General features: G+C 40.2%; 1 protein-coding gene across 1 annotated transcript in view; it reads right to left on the reverse strand.

Annotated features, from left to right (window-relative positions):
* Positions 1–19,094, reverse strand: part of Lrrc63 (leucine rich repeat containing 63) — a 35,770-nt gene extending 16,676 nt beyond the window's left edge. The window contains exons 1-5 of the mRNA XM_035453113.1: positions 18,983–19,094; positions 15,199–15,912; positions 12,714–12,874; positions 10,833–10,931; positions 9,486–9,622 (exon numbers count right to left, since the gene is read on the reverse strand). Coding sequence (XP_035309004.1) covers positions 9,486–9,622; positions 10,833–10,931; positions 12,714–12,874; positions 15,199–15,912; positions 18,983–19,094 — 1,223 coding nt within the window. The remainder of the gene's footprint in view (positions 1–9,485; positions 9,623–10,832; positions 10,932–12,713; positions 12,875–15,198; positions 15,913–18,982) is intronic.
* Between the last annotated feature and the right edge of the window lie 405 nt (positions 19,095–19,499).

The following is a 19,499-nucleotide window of genomic DNA, read 5'->3' on the forward strand; positions in this document are numbered from 1 at the left end:
TCACTCCCCTCAGAGCTAGGGAACCCAGCAGAAAAAGAGGGGAAGAATGCAAGAGCCACAGGGAATGGAGGCCATCAGTGAGGCAAGGCCTTCTAAATCAGCAAGAGCAAAGCAGAGACCAAAGCAGCATGCATAGATAGTGCCTGCATGGGTCTGCAACATGTTTTCTGCATATATTATGGCTTCCAATATAATGCTTTATGAGTTTCCTAAGTGAGTGAGTGAGTGAGTGAGTGCGTGAGTGTGTCTCACAGTTTCTTGTGCCTTCTCTTGGGCTCTTGTTCTTCTCTTTATTTGTTTTGTCCAATCACAATGTATTTGTTTTTGTTTTGTTTTATTTTATTTTATTATTAGCCTTTAGAAACTCCAAAACACCAACTAATTCAATTAAAAATAGGGGTACAGAACTAAATAGAGAATTCTCAATAGAGGAATCTAAAATGGCTGAAAGTCACATAAAGTGCTCAACATTCTTAGCCATCAGAAAAATGCAAATCAAAACAACTCTGAGATACCATCTTACTCCTGTCAGAACGGCTATAATAAAAAACACCAATGACAGTTTATGCTGGAGAGGATGTGGAGAAAGGTGAATATTTTTCCATTGTTGCTGGGAGTGCCAGCTCGTACAGCCACTTTGGAAATCAGTATGGCGGTTCCTCAGGAAAATGGGAATCAGTCTAACAAAAGATCCAGCAATTCCACTCTTAGGCATATACCCAAAAGAAGCACATTCATACAACAAGGACATCTGCTCAACCATGCTCATAGCAGCACTATTTGAAATAGCCAGAAACTGGAAGCAGCCTAGATGCCCCTCAACTGAAGAATGGATGGAGAAAATGTGGTACATTTACACAATGGAGTACTACTCAGCAGAAAAAAAAAAAAACAAAAACAAAAACAAAAAAAACAATGGAATCTTGAAATTTGCAAGCAAATGGATGGAACTAGAAGAAACCATCCTGAGTGAGGTAACCCAGTCTCAAAAAGACAAAAATGGTATGTACTCACTCATATATGGATTATAGATCTAGAGCAAAGAAGTAGCAGCCTACAATCCACACTGCCAGAGAAGCTAGGAAACAAAGAGGACTGTAATAGAGACATACATGGTCCCCTGGAGAAGGGAAAGGGACAAGATCTCCTAAGCTAAAGGGGATCATGGGGGGAGAGAGTTAAAAGAAAGAGAAGAGGAGAAAAGGAGGGGAGAGGGGGACAAGGGGGAGAACAGGAAGATCTCCTCCGGGGAGGAATGGAGGAGAGCAAGAAAAGGGATCCCATCACAGAGGGAGCCATTATAGATTTAAAGAGAATTCTGGCAGTAGGGAAATGTCCACAGATCTACAAGGTTGACCCCAACTAACAATCTAAGCAATAGTCGAGAGGCTACCTTAAAAGCCCTTCTCCAATAATGAGATTGATGACTACCTTACATGCCATCCTAGTGCATTCATCCAGTAGCTGATGGAAGCAGAAGCAGACACCCACAGCTAAACACTGAGCTGAACTCTGGAATCCAGTTGCAGAGATGGAGGAGTGATGAGCAAAGGGGTCAAGACCAGGCTGGAAAAACCCACAGAAACAGCTGACCTGAACAAGGGGTTGCTCCTGGACCCCAGACTGATACCTAGGAAACCAGCATAGGACTGTTCCAGACCCCCTGAAGGAGGATGTCAGTTTGGAGGTCTGGACAATCTATGGGGCCACTGGTAGTAGATCAGTATTTACCCCAGTACACAAATGAACTTTGGGAGCCCTCTCCTCATAGAGGGATACTCTTGCAGTCAAGACATACTTGGGGAGGTTCTAGTCCCTGCTCCAAATGATATGACAGACTTTGAAGATCTCCCAAGGAAGGCCTCACCCTCCCTGGGGAGCAGAAAGGGGTTAAGATAGGGGGGTCCGTGGGGGCAGGGGAGGAGGGGAGGGAGGGGGAACTGAGATTGACATGTAAAAGAAGCTTGTTTCTAATTTACATAAAAAAAGAAAAAAAAGGAACCTATTTTCTAATGAGAGACAGAAAAGGGAGTGGATCCAGATGGCAGGGGAAGGGAGGAGTGACTGGCAGGAGTAGAGGGAGGGGAAACCATAATTAGGATATATTATGTGAGAAAAAAATTCTATTTTCAATAAAAGGGAGAAAAATCTTCCAATGATCTGGATGTTTTATTTCATTGTATAAATGTAGGTTCAGGGAAAAAGAAAAGGCTTTAGAAATAATTGGAAGACTTTACAAAACAATTTCCAAGATATTTTCCCTTGGTTTTTGTAGTGTTCTTGAAATCAAGTGCACTTTGTCTAGCCTTTCCAACAGAAAATGACGTCAGTGCTGTGAGTGGCTTGTCAAAACATTCAGCATCTATGGTACTGAGCTGGCCTTTGGGAGCACTGTGCCTCCTCACCTGTGACATGCAGCTAGAAGGAGCGAGCTAGGAATGGCAAAATATGGTGAAAGAGCCCCATCACATTTTTGGAAAGACTTACTCACCCAAGTAACACAGCTGAGGAAGAACAGCTTATTACACAAAAATCATAAGTAAAAATGTAAGCACATAATAACAGAAAAAGAGAATCTCCCTCCTTTTTTGAGACAGGGTCACTTGTAGCCCAGGCTGGCCATAAACACTCTATGTGGCTTTTACTTTGACCATTTGGCTCTTCTCTGACTGGGCTTCTCTGTTGTATTTGACTCTTACCATCACCTTCCTAGGAAGGGATCCACTCACTTGCCTTCCCTCCTATGCATCTGGCTGCCTCTGCACAGCCCAAATGTTCCCTTCACCCTGGTCTCTGCAATTTCCTCTTATCTATCATCAGTGCACGGCATGTTGCTGTTTCTCCCAGATATTTTTTTTTTAAAGAAGAGCTCGCATTTATCCAAAATATCTAGGAATCTGACATGTTCAACAAAATTTCCATTGTATCTGTGATTTTCACTTGTTGTAATGCATTAAATTTCAGAGGCACTTTGGGACTCAAAAGCTAGGAGTTTCTAAGTCACTATGTGCATTTCACGTAATAAGCTGTTCATGGTGAACAAAATATTACATGCTGGCTAGATTTTCCACATCAGTATAGACTAGTATATGTATTCTGTGGTATTGAGATTATAGAAAGTTTAGTGTATCAAGTGAAGGGACCAGCTCCCCATTTCGGCAGCCATAACAGCCAAACATGTGCTTGTCTGACCTTGTCTTAGTCACTAAGGTCAGATGCCTGCCTCGTGGCAAGGAATCAATCAGAAGTTAGCTGGTGGTGCTATGCTTTACAGCTCTGGGTGTGCTTTACGGATAAGTGCACAGCAATGATGTGCAGAGCATAGCAACCACCCTGGGAGGGCCTATGGGCCATAACAACCAGTTGACCAATCAACACAGGGCAAGCCCTCCAAGGCTGGAGGCACACCAATCCTGAGCCTGTGCATACCCCTAGACATTCCCCTTACACTGCCCTATAAGATCTCTATGCAGATGCTTCCAGCTGTCTTTCTAGCCATCTGCCATGGTGGGTGGATGAAAGACCCGAGCTAACATGGGGTTAGCTCGTTCAACAACAATAAAGCCTCATGCAGTTTGCATCAAGCTTTCGACTCTGCCTGGTGATTGGGGTGACCGAGGTTGTGGGCTGAGATCCTGGAGGCCTGAGCTTCCGGGGGTCTTACGCAAGCATGTGTTAAGTGTGTATTTTTAATTAAATTGATGGCAATTAAAATATTTGGAGACAAGAGTATCATACTTAGATTCGTAAAAGTCTTTGTAACTCTACTGTGTCATTAAGGTGTTTGTATAATGCCAAAACAGAGCTGGAGAAAGTAAGTTTAATAACTATCAGAAAGCTTCTCTGTATAGCATTAAAAAAAAAAAAGAGTACTCAGTCTTCCCTCTTTGTTAGTATATCCCGATGAGTCAGAATTCCTGTCTCCAGCACAACACTCTGCTGTGAGTATAGAATGTCTGAGCCCAGCTTGATGGAGGAAAACACAACCCAAGATGACCACAGTGCTGCATGCTTGTGATCCTAGCGTTCGGGAAGGCTGGGCTGGGAGCATCACCGCTTCTAGGCTAGTAATATCAGCCATAACACAAACTCAAATGAACCAACATGTCCATTTGAAGATGAACTCACTGCTTTCCTTCCTTCAAATGTCTTCACTTTACCTATGTCACTTCCCTGCTTACAATCAGGCAAGGGCTTCTTAGAGCACTTACTGTATAAAATAAAATAAGTTGTCCAGTGACCACCAAAGTGTCACAGTACCCACACTCCGTCAAACCTGGATCTCAGCTAAGGCTAGCCACCCTTGCTTTATACCCGGGACGCTGGCTTTCCAGCACCCATTGAAGAGTAGAGGCTCTCTCCTGCCTGCAAGTGCAGTGCTTTCCACACCCCAAAGCACTGGCAGTGGGTAGGCACAGGGCTCTCACCTGAACCTTTAGATATGCATTCGTCACAGCGATACTAGCTGCCCTGTGTAGCTGGGAGGATTGTTTTGTTTGTTTGTTTGTTTGTTTGTTTTTGGGTTTTTGGGTTTTGGTTTTTCGTGACAGGGTTTCTCTGTGTAGCTTTGGAGCCTATCCTGGCACTTGCTCTGGAGACCAGGCTGGCCTCGAACTCACAGAGATCCACCTGCCTCTGCCTCCCGAGTGCTGGGATTAAAGGTGTGTGCCACCAACGCCTGGCTTGGGAGGATTGTTTTAAAAACCATATTAAGAACTGTGTCTGCCACAGGATAGCAGAATGCATAAGAAGACAGAATCCATCCTTCTGCTGCATACAAGAAACACACCTCAACTTCAAAGACAAATGGTACCTCAGAGTAAAGGGTTGGGAAAAGATTTTCCAATCAAATGGACCCAAGAAACAAGCAGGGGTAGCAATCCTAATATCTAACAAATTAGACTTTAAACCAAAATCAATCAAAAGAGATGAAGGAGGTCATTTCATATTCATCACAGGAAAAATTGATCAAGATGAAGTCTCAATTCTGAACATCTTTGCCCCCAACACAAAGGCACCCACATTCATAAAAGAAATATTACTAAAACTCAAATCACACATAAAACCTCACACACTTATAGTGGGAGATTTCAACACCCCACTCTCACCACTAGACAGTAACACCAGACAGAAACTTAACAAAACAAAGGAACTAAGAGAAGTTATGGCCCAATTGGGTTTAACAGACATCTATAGAGCATTCCAACCAAACACAAAAGAATATACCTTCTTCTCAGCACCATATGGAACCTACTCTAAAATTGACCACATAGTAGGCATCATAGCAAACCTCGACAGGTACAAAAAAATTAAAATAAACCCCTGTATTTTATCTGACCACTATGCTTTAAAGTTAGAATTCAAAAACAACACAAATTGCAGAAAAACTACAAACTCATAGAAATTGAATAATGACCAATTGCACCATACCTGGGTTGAGGAAGAAATAAAAAAAGAAATTAAAGACTTCCTAGAATTCAAAGAAAATGAGGGTACAACATACCCAAACTTATGGGATACTTTGAAAGCAGTGCTAAGAGGAAAATTCACAGCACTAAGTGCCCACATGAAGAAACTGGAGAATAATCACACTGGAGAATTAACAGCTCAACTGGAAGCTTTAGAAAACAAAGAAGCCAATACACCCTGGAGGAGCAGACGCCAGGAAATAATCAAATTGAGGGCTGAAATCAATAAAATAGAAACTAGGAAAACAATACAAAGAATCAATGCAACAAAGAGTTGGTTCTTTGAGAAAATCAAGAAGATAGGCAAACCTTTATCCAAACTTAACCAAACAGCAGAGAGTGAACATGCATATTAATACAATCAGAAATGAAAAGGGGGGCATAACAACAGACACTTTGAAAACCTGTATTCCTCAAAATTCGAAAATCTAAAGGAAATGGACAATTTTCTGGATAGATGTCACTTATTAAAATTGAATCAAGAACAGATAAGCAATTTAAATAGACCTATAACCACTAATGAAATAAAAGCAGTCATCAAAAGTCTCCCAACCAAAAAAAGCCCAGGGCCAGATGGCTTCAGTGCAGAATTCTACCATAAATTCAAAGAATAGCTAACACCAATTCTCCTCAAAGTATTCCACACAATAGAAGCAGAAGGGTCATTGCCAAATTCCTTTTATGAGGCTTCATTAACCTTGGTACCCAAGCCATACAAAGTCACAACTAAGAAAGAGAACTACAGACCAATATCCCTCATGAACATTGGTGCAAAAATACTCAATAAAATACTGGCAAATTAAATCCAAGAACACATCAGAGAAATCATCCACCATGATCAAGTAGGCTTTATCCAGGGATGCAAGGATGGTTCAACATATGAAAATCCATCAATTAGGATAAACATAATAAAAGCAATATACAGCAAGCAGACAGCCAACATCAAACTAAATGAAGAGAAACTCAATGCAATTCCTCTAAAATCAGGGACAAGACAAGGCTGTCCACTCTCTCCATACCTCTTCAATATTGTCCTTAAAGTTCTAGCTAGAGCAATAAGACAACAAAATGAGATCAAGGGGATACAAATTGGAAAGGAAGAAGTAAAACTTTCACTATTTGCAGATGATATGACAGTCTACATAAGTGACCCAAAAAACTCTACCAGGGAACTGCTACAGCTGATAAATACCTTCACCAAAGTAGCAGGATGCAAGATTAACTCAAAAAAATTAGTAGCCCCTACTATATACAGATGATAAACGTGATGAGAAAGAAATCAGAGAAACATCACCCTTTACAATTGCCACAAACAACATAAAATACCTTGGGGTAATACTAACCAAGAAAGTGAAAGACTTGTATTGTAAGAATTTTGAGTCTTTAAAGAAAGAAATTAAAGAAGATACCAGAAAATGGAAGGATCTCCCATGCTCTTGGATAGGTAGGATCAACATAGTAAAAATGGCAATCTTGCAAAAAGCCATCTACAGATTCAGTGTAATCCCCATCAAAATCCCAGCACAGTTCTTCACAGACCTTGAATGAACAATTCTCAACTTTATATGGAAAACCAAAAGACCCAGGATGGCCAAAACAACCCTGTACAATAAAAGAACTTCTGGAGGCATCACCATCCCGGATTTCAAGCTCTATTATAGAGCTATAGTCCTGAAAATAGCTTGGTATTGTCACAAAAACAGGCAGGTAGACCACCTGATATAAACCCGCACACCTACTAACACCTGATTTTTGACAAAGAAGCTAAAATTATACAGTGGAAAAAAGAAAGCATCTTCAACAAATGGTACTGGCATAATTGGATGCTGATGTGTAGAAGACTGCAGATAGATCCATATCTATCACCATGTACAAAACTCAAGTCCAAAAGGATCAAAGGCCTCAACTTAAATCCAGCCACACTGAACCTCTTAGAAGAGAAGGTAGGTGGTACCCTGAAACAAATTGGTACAAGAGACCGCTTCCTGAACATAATACCAGTAGCACAGATTCTGAGATCGACAATTAATAAATGGGGCCTCCTAAAACTGAGAAGCTTCTGTAAGGCAAAGGACACAGTCAGTAATACAAATGGCAGCCCACAGACTGGGAAAAGATATTCACCAACCCCACATCTGACAGAGGGCTGATTTCCAAAATATACAAAGAACTCAAGAAGCTAGTTTCCAAAATACCAACTAATTCAATTAAAAAGTGGATTAAATAGAGAATTAAATAGAGAATTCTCAATAGAGGAATCTGAAATGGCTGAAAGATACTTAGAAAGTGGTCAACATCCTTAGCCATCAGGGAAATGCAAATCAAAACAACTCTGAGGTACCATCTTACACCTGTTATAATGGCCAAAATCAAAACACCAATGATAACTTATGTGGAGAGTATGTGGAGAAAGGAGAACACTCCTCCACTGCTGGTGGGAGTGCCAACTGGTACAGACACTTTGGAAATTAGTATCTCGGTTCCTCAGGAAAATAGGAATCAATCTACCACGAGATCCAGCAATTCCACTCTTAGGCATATACCCAAAAGAAGCACATTCATACAACAAGGACATCTGCTCAACCATGCTCAGAGCAGCATTATTTGAAATAGCTAGAAACTGGAAGCAGCCTAGATGCCCCTCAACTGAAGAATGGATGGAGAAAATGTGGTACATTTACACAATGGAGTACTACTCAGCAAAAAAAAAAAACAATAAACAAAAAACAATGGAATCTTGAAATTTGCAGGCAAATAGATGGAACTAGAAGAAACCATCCTGAGTGAGGTAACCCAGTCTCAAAAAGACAAAAATGGTATGTACTCACTCAAATATGGATTTTAGATCTAGAGCAAAGAAGTAGCAGCCTACAATCCACACTGCCAGAGAAGCTAGGAAACAAGGAGGATTGTAATAGAGACACACATGGTCCCCTGGAGAAGGGAAAGGGACAAGATCTCCTAAGCTAAAGGGGATCATGGGGGGAGAGAGTTAAAAGAAAGAGAAGAGGAGAAGAGGAGGGGAGAGGAGGACAAGGGGGAGAACAGGAAGATCTCCTCCGGGGAGGAATGGAGGAGAGCAAGAAAAGGGATCCCATCACAGAGGGAGCCATTATAGGTTTAAAGAGAATTCTGGCAGTAGGGAAATGTCCAGAGATCTTCAAGGTTGACCCCAACTAACAATCTAAGCAATAGTCGAGAGGCTACCTTAAAAGCCCTTCTCTGATAATGAGATTGATGACTAAATATGCCATCCTAGTGCCTTCATCCAGTAGCTGATGGAAGCAGAAGCAGACACCCACAGCTAAACACTGAGCTGAACTCTGGAATCCAGTTGCAGGGAGGGAGGAGTGATGAGCAAAGGGGTCAAGACCAGGCTGGAGAAACCCACAGAAACAGCTGACCTGAACAAGGGGTTGCTCATGGACCCCAGACTGATACCTGGGAAACCAGCATAGGACTGTTTCAGACCCCCTAAAGGAGGAAGTCAGTTTGTAGTTCTGGACAATCTAAGGGGCCACTAGTAGTGGAACAGTATTTACCCCTAGTACACAAATACCCTCTCCTCATAGAGGGATACTCTTGCAGCCTAGACATACTTGGGGAGGTTCTAGTCCCTGCTCCAAATGATATGACAGACTTTGAAGATCTCCCAAGGAAGGCCTCACCCTCCCTGGGGAGCAGAAAGGGGTTGAGATAGGAGGGTTAGAGGGGGGAAGGGGAGGAGGGAAGGAGAGAAAACTGAGACTGACATGTAAATGAAGCTTGTTTCTAATTTAAATAAAAATAATATGAAAAAAGAATAAAGTATAGTAGAAACCAACAAAATAAAAAATAAATGTCATTCAGAGAATTAAAAAAAAAAAAAACTAGTGCGTCTGCCAAGTGCAGCAGCATGAAGATTCTGAAGTAATCAAAATGCTTCTAGCCACTTTCAAAAGGGAAACAGAATTTACTAAAAGCTTTATACAAATACAAACCATTTACTTCTGTGTCCACCTTAGAGCTTGACCTTACCCAATAGGAAGGTCTCTGATGAGATTAAAGGCAATGGTGAAAATCCTGAGGTACCTCAATCTATGGATTTCATTAGGAATTTGTCTGATAGGGTTATTTCTCAGTTTCAGTATTTGTAGATTTTGAAGACACAATATCTGAAGAATAGAAAAAAAAAACCAAATGTTAATTGAATGGAAAGTAGACAAATCCTCACGTGTGTCTTGTATAAAAGTTTTAAACCAATACAATAAAATCAGTCTGAAAAGCATATTGTGTGTCTCATTAAATACTTTTAGAAAAAAAGAGGACAGCTGGGTGACACTGAGTGATGAGTAAGGGGGTAATCAGGACATGAAAGTTGTGAAGGAGGCTATAAAGCTCTGTTTTCCTAATTTCAATGGGAAATTGAAATTACTTTCCTACTTTCCCCTTTAAATAATGCTTTTATTAAATCTTTGAGAATTTCATACAATGAACTTTGATTATATTCACCTCTCCTCTCCAGCTCCTCCCGGACCCACTCCACTCCCACCTTCCTACCCATGCATCTTCTAAGAGTGTGTTGGCCCATCCCCAACCAGAGTCCAGTGTGTGCAAACTATTCTTGGATATGAAGATTCTGTGGAGTGTGATTGACCTACCAGGGGTGAGAACTGCCTTTATCAAATGCCTATTGCCTCAGCTGGGGGTGGGACTTTGTGCCCACTTTGTTCTCCATGCTGGAATTTCGTTTGGCTTGAGTTTGCACAGGTCTTATGCAAGCTGTCGTCACTTCTCAGCACTGGGATGGGAAAGTGAACACAGCCCTCTACCCTTAACCAGGAAGCTATCTGAAACCGATACAAAGGAGAAAGCAGTTTTCTCCAAAGGAATTTCACTGGGTATATTAACCACACTTCAGGGTAGGCCTCGTGCCCAACACAAAACAAACTCAACGTTGTTTTTGTAGACTTTTTTTTTGTCTCATTTTCTTTGACTTTTTTTGTTGTTGTTGTTTTATTGGCCCTTTGCGATCCTGTCGTGTGTCGACAAAACTGTTTCACTCCAGTCCACCCAAGCTAGTTTGGTTTTCTAATTTTCTGATAAGCACACAGACAAGTTTACTTTAAATGTTACTAAAGGAAGAATAAATTATTTTTATGCATTATAAAACCATGAGAACATATTTGAAAGCTTGGTGTAATATAGCATTTGGGGCTTATGTCAATGAATTTCCAAAGAAAAATGTGCCACCCTTTCTTCACTTCTAATAAGTAAAACCTTTTTAGACACTGTCTAATGTGTATTTGTTTCAGGATACCATAAAATATCTACTTTTATTTACACCAGTAAATTATAGCAATATAGACAAAAAAGTGGACTCACTTCCATAGGAAACTTATTGAGGTCATTAAATGATAAATTAAGGTATACCAATTGAAAAGCTATAGGTTTTAAGTCTGGACACTGCAGAAGAAAGAATCCCTAAAGGAGAGTAACAAAAAATAAGATTAATTATTAACAGTAAATTCTATGTTGAACAGTTTGATTTTCTAATACTAATACTACAGGATGCACTGCCAAAACTTTTCTGGGATGAGAAAAATTACAACTCTATGTAATCTTAAATCATATTGTTCTTTGCATGTATGCATGATGGATATGTGTGTACCTGTGTGAGTATAGACACATGTTCTACAGGACACACGTGGCAGTCAAAGGACAACCTTATGTATCAATCTTTGCTTTCCACCTTGAGAGTTGGTCTATTTTATAAGACAATGAGCTTGTTTTCATTGTTCTGTTGGTAATCTGTTTCCATGAACTACTTCCCTAGTTTCCTTTTCTGATGCATAGAAACACAGTCTATGAGTCTGTGTGTTGATCTTATTGACTGTAATTTTGCTGAACCTATTTATTAGGTCAATAAAATGAAAAAATGCATACTTCTCTCTGACTAGTAGGTGACACTTTTAGAACTCACTAACATTCTCTCTCCCTCTCCTTACCTCTTCCTTTTTTCTTTAAAAAAAAAAAAGTCAAATGGATAGATTTTTGAGGTCAAAGAGTTCTAGGCAATTGCGGACGTAGCTTGTTTTGGTAGAGTGCTTGCTCAGCATGCATGGAGCCCTGGATTCCATTCCCATCATCATATAAGTGGGGCATGGTGGCACATACAATCCCAGCACTCATGAGGTGGAGGCATGAGGATCAAAAGCTATCCTCAGTTACACGGGCAGTTCAGGAGAGCCTGTCTCAGACAAGCAAAGAGTTCTGGGTACAAATGCAACTCTGTTTACTCACTGTGAGGTCTTGTGCAAGTTACTTTGCCACAACCTACATGTCTGCGTCTGTGAAATGAAGATGATATGCCTACTTTGCAGAATGGGAGTTGTAGGAGTAGCACAGGCTTGAAACAGAGTTTGTGCTTAATAAATGACAACCAGTACTAGTGTGATTCATTTGCTAGGCAGTGAAAATGTTCAGTGCAAACCAGACTCATACGAGACTTGACACAAGGTCTAAAGTTTCTGACAATTTAAAAATATGAACAATTTCAAACCTACTTATCAGGCTAAATGATGAAAAAAATAAAAAGAGTATAATTTCTCAAACTTGGACAGGTAAATTTAGAGGTATAATTTGCATGTGTTCCTGGAAAATCTCTGCTGTAATTGAGAAGACTCCTTCAATGGAATGGAAACTAACCTATATTGGGAAACTCAAGATAAAAACAATTGATAACTGATGGGGAATGTACTACTGTGTATGTTTATCCTATTGATTGTTAAATAAAATACTGTTTGGCCAATGAGACAGCAAGTTAGATGGAACTAGGAGTCAAAGAGGATTCTGGGAAATGTAGTAGAGAAGTGATGATCCAGGCAGGAAGTGACATAACAAGGAGACTCATATTTAAGCGAAGGAGAAACAGGAAGGGCCCTCTTTTCCCCTCTGCTCCTGCTCCAGCGGCATGATGTGATCCACCAGCCAGAAGGGACGCCAACAAGGCGTCCGATAAGATAAGTCTTATAAAAAATATAGATTTATGATAATTAAGACTGAGCTAACAGATGAGGAATCCTAATCATTGGCCAAGCAGCATTGAACCTAATACAAGTTTCTGTGTATTCATTTGGGCCTAACTCGGGCAGGTGGCTGGTGTAAAGCACACACTTGGCGGTGGGGCTCAGGCAGCTTATGGTGGAAAGATTTATCGTAACAGATAACACCAGAGGACATTACTATTAAAGAGATCTAGCATACCTTAAGATTAAGTGCATTTCTTCCATATATTTGGCAATTTATTATGGCGAGGGCGGACATCGACACTAATGTTTCATAGCGAGTTGCTGCAATAGTCTTAAAACCTTCCCCTCGAAAAACATAGGCACCTGGGGCCACTTTTCTCATAGTTCTAATTAAAGCTAAATAAAACAAATCAAAAACATAGAACTTCAGTGTATTATGACTTAGTATGAAGGTTCAGTGACATTAATGCTCTCACAAGAATGAATTACCAAAGGGATTATCTATCCAGATCTTCCCAAATCAATTCCTCAGATCCTTCATCAGCACAGTCTGGGCTGGTCTGTGTGCCACATGAGTCTTGCTTGTTGCAAAACTGTCTTTCCAAAATAAAACTGTATGTTCACTGATAGATTCTACCTGGAAATTTAGATTAAGCCTTTGCCTTTTGGAGCTATGCATAAAGATAATTTAAAAATTCTCCACTATAAATTAAGTGAACAACCTTTTGGTTGACAAAATTAATAATGGATATTGTAAAAGCATAGCTCAGATGTCACTTCCCTAGAGACATCTTCACTTACTTCCTTATGTAGCTCCAATGCCCTATACAAGTTAACTCTTCCCTCTGTGTGTAGATTTCCATACGAGAAGGAAAGGAAAAAAGAAACCACCCAGAAGTTAGCCAAGCAGAGACTAACTGCATTTAAATTTCCTTTCGTGTGCCCTTAAGGTATTAACTTGCATCAGCTATGGTTTATGCAAGAATAAAGCAAATTGCAGTTAGAAAATATTTTGAAATTCCATGACATACAGTTTAAACCCACAACTATTTTTGCTATATTTCTTGCAGAAGCACTTTGTTGGAGGCTCTGTAGACCAGGCTGGCTTGGGACCCACAGAGATCTGCTTGTCTCTACCTCCTGAGTACTGTGCCTCCAGGCTCAGCTCCATTAGAAACACATTTTCCAATTGCTTCCGTAAGAAAGAAAGCCTCCCAGAAGAACCACAACAAAAATGTTCAATTTTAAATTTCTAAACCAGGGTACTCCCTCTGAATCCATCAAAGTAAAATCTAATAAAAAACTTGAGAAACATGTACAATGCAATGCAGTGAAATCTGGTCACTGGAGGAGGGACAGAGTGAGGAGGACAGGGGGATGAGTCAAGATACAGGACTGCAGCTTGCTCCCTGCTCATCGATCCTACTAACCCATAAGCTTCTCTAGGTTTGGGGAATGGGACCATCTGAGTCATGCCTGCAAGGGTTACTTTCCAGTGCCTTCCAAAGCTGTTTTATGCACCTTTTCATAGATTTAACTGTCGAAGTTACTCATTAATTGACAGGACCAGAGCTCTTTACTTAAAATCTGCCGGCTACCTCTAATACTGTTTCTGCTACTTTTCATTCATTTTGTTTTTGCATGCTTGATAATGATAAATTATCTGCCACATACTATGTCTGTCAGATTGCAGGTAGACATAAATGTGAGGTCCAAAATAGGATAATATTTTAGACAGTGTCTTATACCCTTATACACTATGTAGCCCAGGCTGGCATTGAACTTTCAATCTTCCTGCTTCCACCTACTAAGTGATGAGATGATGGGTGTCTGCCACCACCTCTGGCATCAGAATAATGCAATCTTTCCTTTAAATGGGTTTAGTTTGTTTCTGCTAGATGACTAAAGTCCAGGCTCTTAGAATGGGGTCTGATATGTGCTGAAGAGTTGACTCTCCTAACTGTATGTCTATCAGCCCTACCTCGATAAAGAACACATTAGCTTCTATATTCTCAACATTAGTACCAAATCTGACGCATCATCCATATATAAGAAGTAACTGCTGAATAAACAGCCAAAGGAACTGGAAATGAGGTAGGAACAGATGTGTGTGCATTACACACTTACACAAATGCTTGTATTGAGAGAAATTAATCTTACAATTTCTAAAAGAATGGTATGAACCCAGCATTTACCATGAGGAGTTTTCACCTTTCCACTTTCTGCAGCACTTTCTGGATAAAAAGAAAAACAAAGGACAACTTTCAGATACCTTTGAGGGTGTTTTCATAATTATTCATCACTTAATGGACTGGGATGCGCCCACCAGCACTTCTGACTTCCTGAACAAGCTCAGGAATCATCTAGGCCACCCTCTAAATTGCTGTTTATTTTCATTTGATGACTTCAGGCCCCACCTAATTCACTACAGGTGCCTTCCCACTGACCCTTCTACATTTTCGGAGCTTCCTGATAAGCTCTCATCAGTACTGCTCATCAACACAATACAGTAGCCAGGCTGGCACCACTAGGTACCTCTATAAAGTTTGGGTGTCTGTTGTTGCTCCCAAGCTGAGGAATTAATGTCAATTTACAAAGTGGTTCCTTCTTAATACCCTGAAAACCCAGAGGGGAGGGAGCCATCCATCTCCTTGAATTTCTTCCCTTCCCTTTGTTCTGACTGACCCCACTACGGCAAACCATATTTCAAATTTATTTACCTATTGCAATCTGTCTTTGAGGTCTTCTTGGTGAAACAGGCCTTGGCAGAGTATGAATTGCAGGGAGACTATTAATGTTCAGAATCACTTTATTTAGTGCCATGTGGGGATGTCGTGGTCGTTCAGACCACTGTGGCTCTGGTGTTACAGATAAAGTACTAGGTATTGGGCTGAATGGTGGTTCGCTTACATCTCCCAGGAGAGGGAGTTCTTGAATAAAGTCTGGAGTCTTCGATACAGGATGAGACTCAGCAGTTGGTATAGTAAATCTAGAAGTTAGAAACCTAGAGTAAGAAGTGGGGAAAGCTTTCACAAACTGGTTGGAGAGAATTAAAATGTTGTAAAATGGCTTAGTCGTGAAAAATGAATCTCTTTTGTCTTTCTTTTTCTTCTTCTTCTGTAACTTTCTGGCTCTTCTCATTTGGCGTAGGTTTTTCCTAAACACTCGAGAAGATGCTGACAGACAACTTGGAATAAACATGGAACCAAAAACACTATGTGGAATCTTCCAATGGACGATGGAGTGCATGTGAGCGTGGCGTGCATGTGGTAAGATGTTAACCACCTTTTCATATGCCTTATAGTCATGATCAAGAGAGATGCTGTGAATACTGACAGGTCTTTGTAATTGACAAACACCTTCGTTGATTTTTACTGATTCGCTTTCATCCTCAGAGAATTGTACATGGGACTTCTCAGATTCACTAGCAGCAGCTAAACAAGAGAAAAGTGGGGGGGGGGAGGGGTAAAATTAGCCTCTATGTATCAAGCTGTCCACACAAAGCAGCTAAAGCCTGAGAATTTGTTTTCCATTTTGCATTCACACCTCACTCACCCTCAAAAAACAGACCTGTTTGGCTACAGAGACTTCCATCAAGCTGATAGTAATAGTAATGAGCAAACAACTGTGAAAGAAAACAGCCAGATGACTTACAAAGAATGGAGAGCAACTCTGGGAGAAACACAAGCCATGGGGAAAGGTGCAAGACATAAAGAGAGATTTGGAGCAATTGTCACTAAAACTCTGGTAATATAAATGGAAAAAGTAATTTTTTGATGAAATGGCTTTCATCATTAGCTTCCCCCATCTGGAACTTCTCTCTCTCTCTCTCCCCCCCCCTCTCTCATTCTTTTTTTGTAAAGACCACCATTTTTTAAATGCCAAATGAAAATATAAGAGCAGTCTTCCAGACATAGGGACAAGTTGATATTGACTAGAAGATGTCAAAAGTTTCTCTCTCCACTAGGAACTCTTCTCTCTTTGGTCCAGAAACCCATGGACCCTGCATTCTTGAGTATCTCACTCTATCAGATACCCTTCTACTTTCCTATGGGACATAATGCCAAGTGTCATTTTTCTGTTGCCTTAACTGATGAGGCAGATCGTGATGACTATTACATCCCAGTAAGGAGGGAATAGATTCATTATGGCAGAACTTCAGTACGAAGGTACAAAAGTTCTCTATCTGGCATCTCAACTGCCTATTCTCTATATGTGAACATATCTGGGTTCAGGGAGAGGGACTGTGGATAGGACTGTTGTCATCTTACTCCCTTAATCTCCCTCCCCTTTTGGTGGCTGGAGAGGGGCATGAAATTTCTCTTTTCAAACCACCTGATGGGGGGCTTGCGGAGAACTCCTGGAAGTGTCTGCTGAAGGGGACACTGGTATCTCCCTAACTAACACCAAAGGATCTCCTCTGCTGATAGAGAACAGCAAAAAAGTACCAGCATCCTACACTGTGTCACTTCACCATGATCTTAGCTTTTCTAAAGTATTATACCCTACTTTTCCAGTGCTTTCCTCTGCTCTCAAAAACCACATGGCCTCCTCTTTCATCCCATTTTAAGTCCAAGTCTGGTTCAAGTCTTGTTCCTACCACAATACCTTCTCATCTGCTAGCTACATCAGTCTGTACCCAGACACACAGTACATCCAATGCTGCTTTGTCCCACCGCTTTACGTTTTCATTTCTGTGAAGCTCATTATTAGTGGGTAATTGAAAGGTGATGAAAAGCAGAAACAAGTTCATTAATTCTGTATGACCAACAGTATGTTCCAATTCTGGCTATTTAAAGGTTTTTGTTCAGGGTTTTAATGTTTATTTTATCAATTAGACTTGAGCCACTGTATTTGTGCATTCATTGAGCAAATATCTCAAATACCCATTATTGAACAAAGTACTCTGGATTGATATTAGTCAAGGTCATATACTCTCCAAGATGCCAAAAGCAAATAACCTTTGTAGTGCCAAGGTTGAGAAATTCTGCACTAGAAAATGGCATTGAACCAAAGGACAAATAGAAAATCTCCAGCACAGAAACTGGTAATACACTATCAGTCTGTATGACCATGGGTACTATTTAAAGAACAGGCTGTAAATATAGAAACAGACAATACAGAAACACAGAAAGGATGATGTGGAAATGATTCCATGAAGGTTGTATGGGATTTGGAGGTAATGGATATGTTGCTTTTCACATCTTTAATCGGCATGGATCAAAAATATAGCAGATTTAACATTATAAATAAACCTCACAATATAATACAATCAATAAAGTCAAGTGGTAGAGGAGATTCAGGAGGTGAAGATGAAATATTATTGCTTATGAAAATACAATAGTTAGTAGAGAAATAAGCAGACATACAGGAGTAACAGGATTTTATAAAGTTACATCATAAAAGTGGCTTATCTTTAATTTTTAAAAAATGTGTATGAGGGTTTTGCCTACATTATGTGCATGCCTAGTGCCTGCCGAGGCCAGAAGAGTGCCAAAACTGCAAGCCACCATGTGGTGTTGGGAACAGAACCCCTGGTCTTTGAGGAAGAGCAGACAGTGCTCTTAACCACTGAACCATCTCTCCAGCCCCCTGAAATGGCTCATCTTTAGCACAGTGTGAGCTTACATTTGCTCACGATTTTTCTCTCTATCCTACCTGACAGAAACTGACAAAAGGAGATGAGCAGGGTCTGGCTTTGTTAACTATTATCACCACTTCCTAGTACTGTGCTTAACAAATACAGTCAATCTTCATTATTTGTGAACTCTTAACAAATGCTCAATTACCCTACACAGAGCTCCTGGGGAACATAGGTTAGGTTTCTTCAAGCCTCTGCTCTCAGCATTTTCATCAGCTAATCAACATATAATCTTGTGGTTATATGTTCTGCTTTTAGGGACATAGGATTGATGTCACATTTGTGACAGAATTAATCTTTATTAACACACAGAATATAGTATTAGTTTGTTAACATGGAACTCACAGCCAAGAACACTCACACATCAACGAAGTTCACCTGACACATGTTCTCTACTAAGTCCATCACGACCTTCTTTAGCTTAGACTGTGGTTCAGCACTACACTTAAAGAAATCACGGGGGTGGGGGGGGCACAAAAATTCAACAATCAGGGAATTGAACAGACCAGGAAAGGAGCACTTGTTTATATTGTGGGAAGGAGCTGAAACAGGAAGGTGGAGGTAGCCCTGTTCCATCCAGCTGGGGGCAGGTGTGTTGGAGAACTTGTATTTTCATTTACCTAACACACATTCCCACGGATGTCCATAAAAGAGCTATTGATTTGAAGATTTCAAATAAATTTTAGTCATAAGTAAATTCACACTTGACAAATCCACAGATGAGGATCCATCAATGAGCATACCTATAGAGTTGATCATTGGTTGTCATCACCTTACCATAATTACATAACAATTATATATAATTATATATAAGGAGTTTCTATGAAAAACACATGAAGGTTAATACACATATCTGTACATACCTATTTGAACATTCTTCTTAGATAAAGGCAACTTGAGCTTTGGCGGCAAGGGTCTTCGAAGAAGTAGGACATTCTGCTGTGTTTTTAATGAATGACAATTGCTCCTGTTCATGACTTCTGGTTAAGTGAGAACTGAAGTTTCTGAGAATGAGTTGCTACTGAAAGGCAGTTTTTGTCATTTAGAAAATATCTAGACAGAAACCATCCTGTTCTGGCACTATACTGGGTTCAAGCAAGAAAGAGAGAGGAAGAAGGTAATTATTCAAAACTTGTATTTTAAAGCATTGTTGTTTTTTTTAAAAAAATACAAATATTTTAATACAGGCTTAGCATGAGGCATAAGAGGTGGAGGGGAAATCAGGAAGCTCAATGCTTTCTTTCTGGACTGGATCATTATGTTCTCACTCATGCTAGGCAAGGTCTCTACCACTAAGTCCAAATTCCCTGCTCTCAAACTTATTTAAAATTTCAGATTAATGAGGAAGAAGTTGGGGGATACACTTGTAAGTTAAATGCT

The sequence above is a fragment of the Cricetulus griseus genome (assembly GCF_003668045.3).
Source record: "Cricetulus griseus strain 17A/GY chromosome 1 unlocalized genomic scaffold, alternate assembly CriGri-PICRH-1.0 chr1_1, whole genome shotgun sequence".
Taxonomy (NCBI): domain Eukaryota; kingdom Metazoa; phylum Chordata; class Mammalia; order Rodentia; family Cricetidae; genus Cricetulus; species Cricetulus griseus.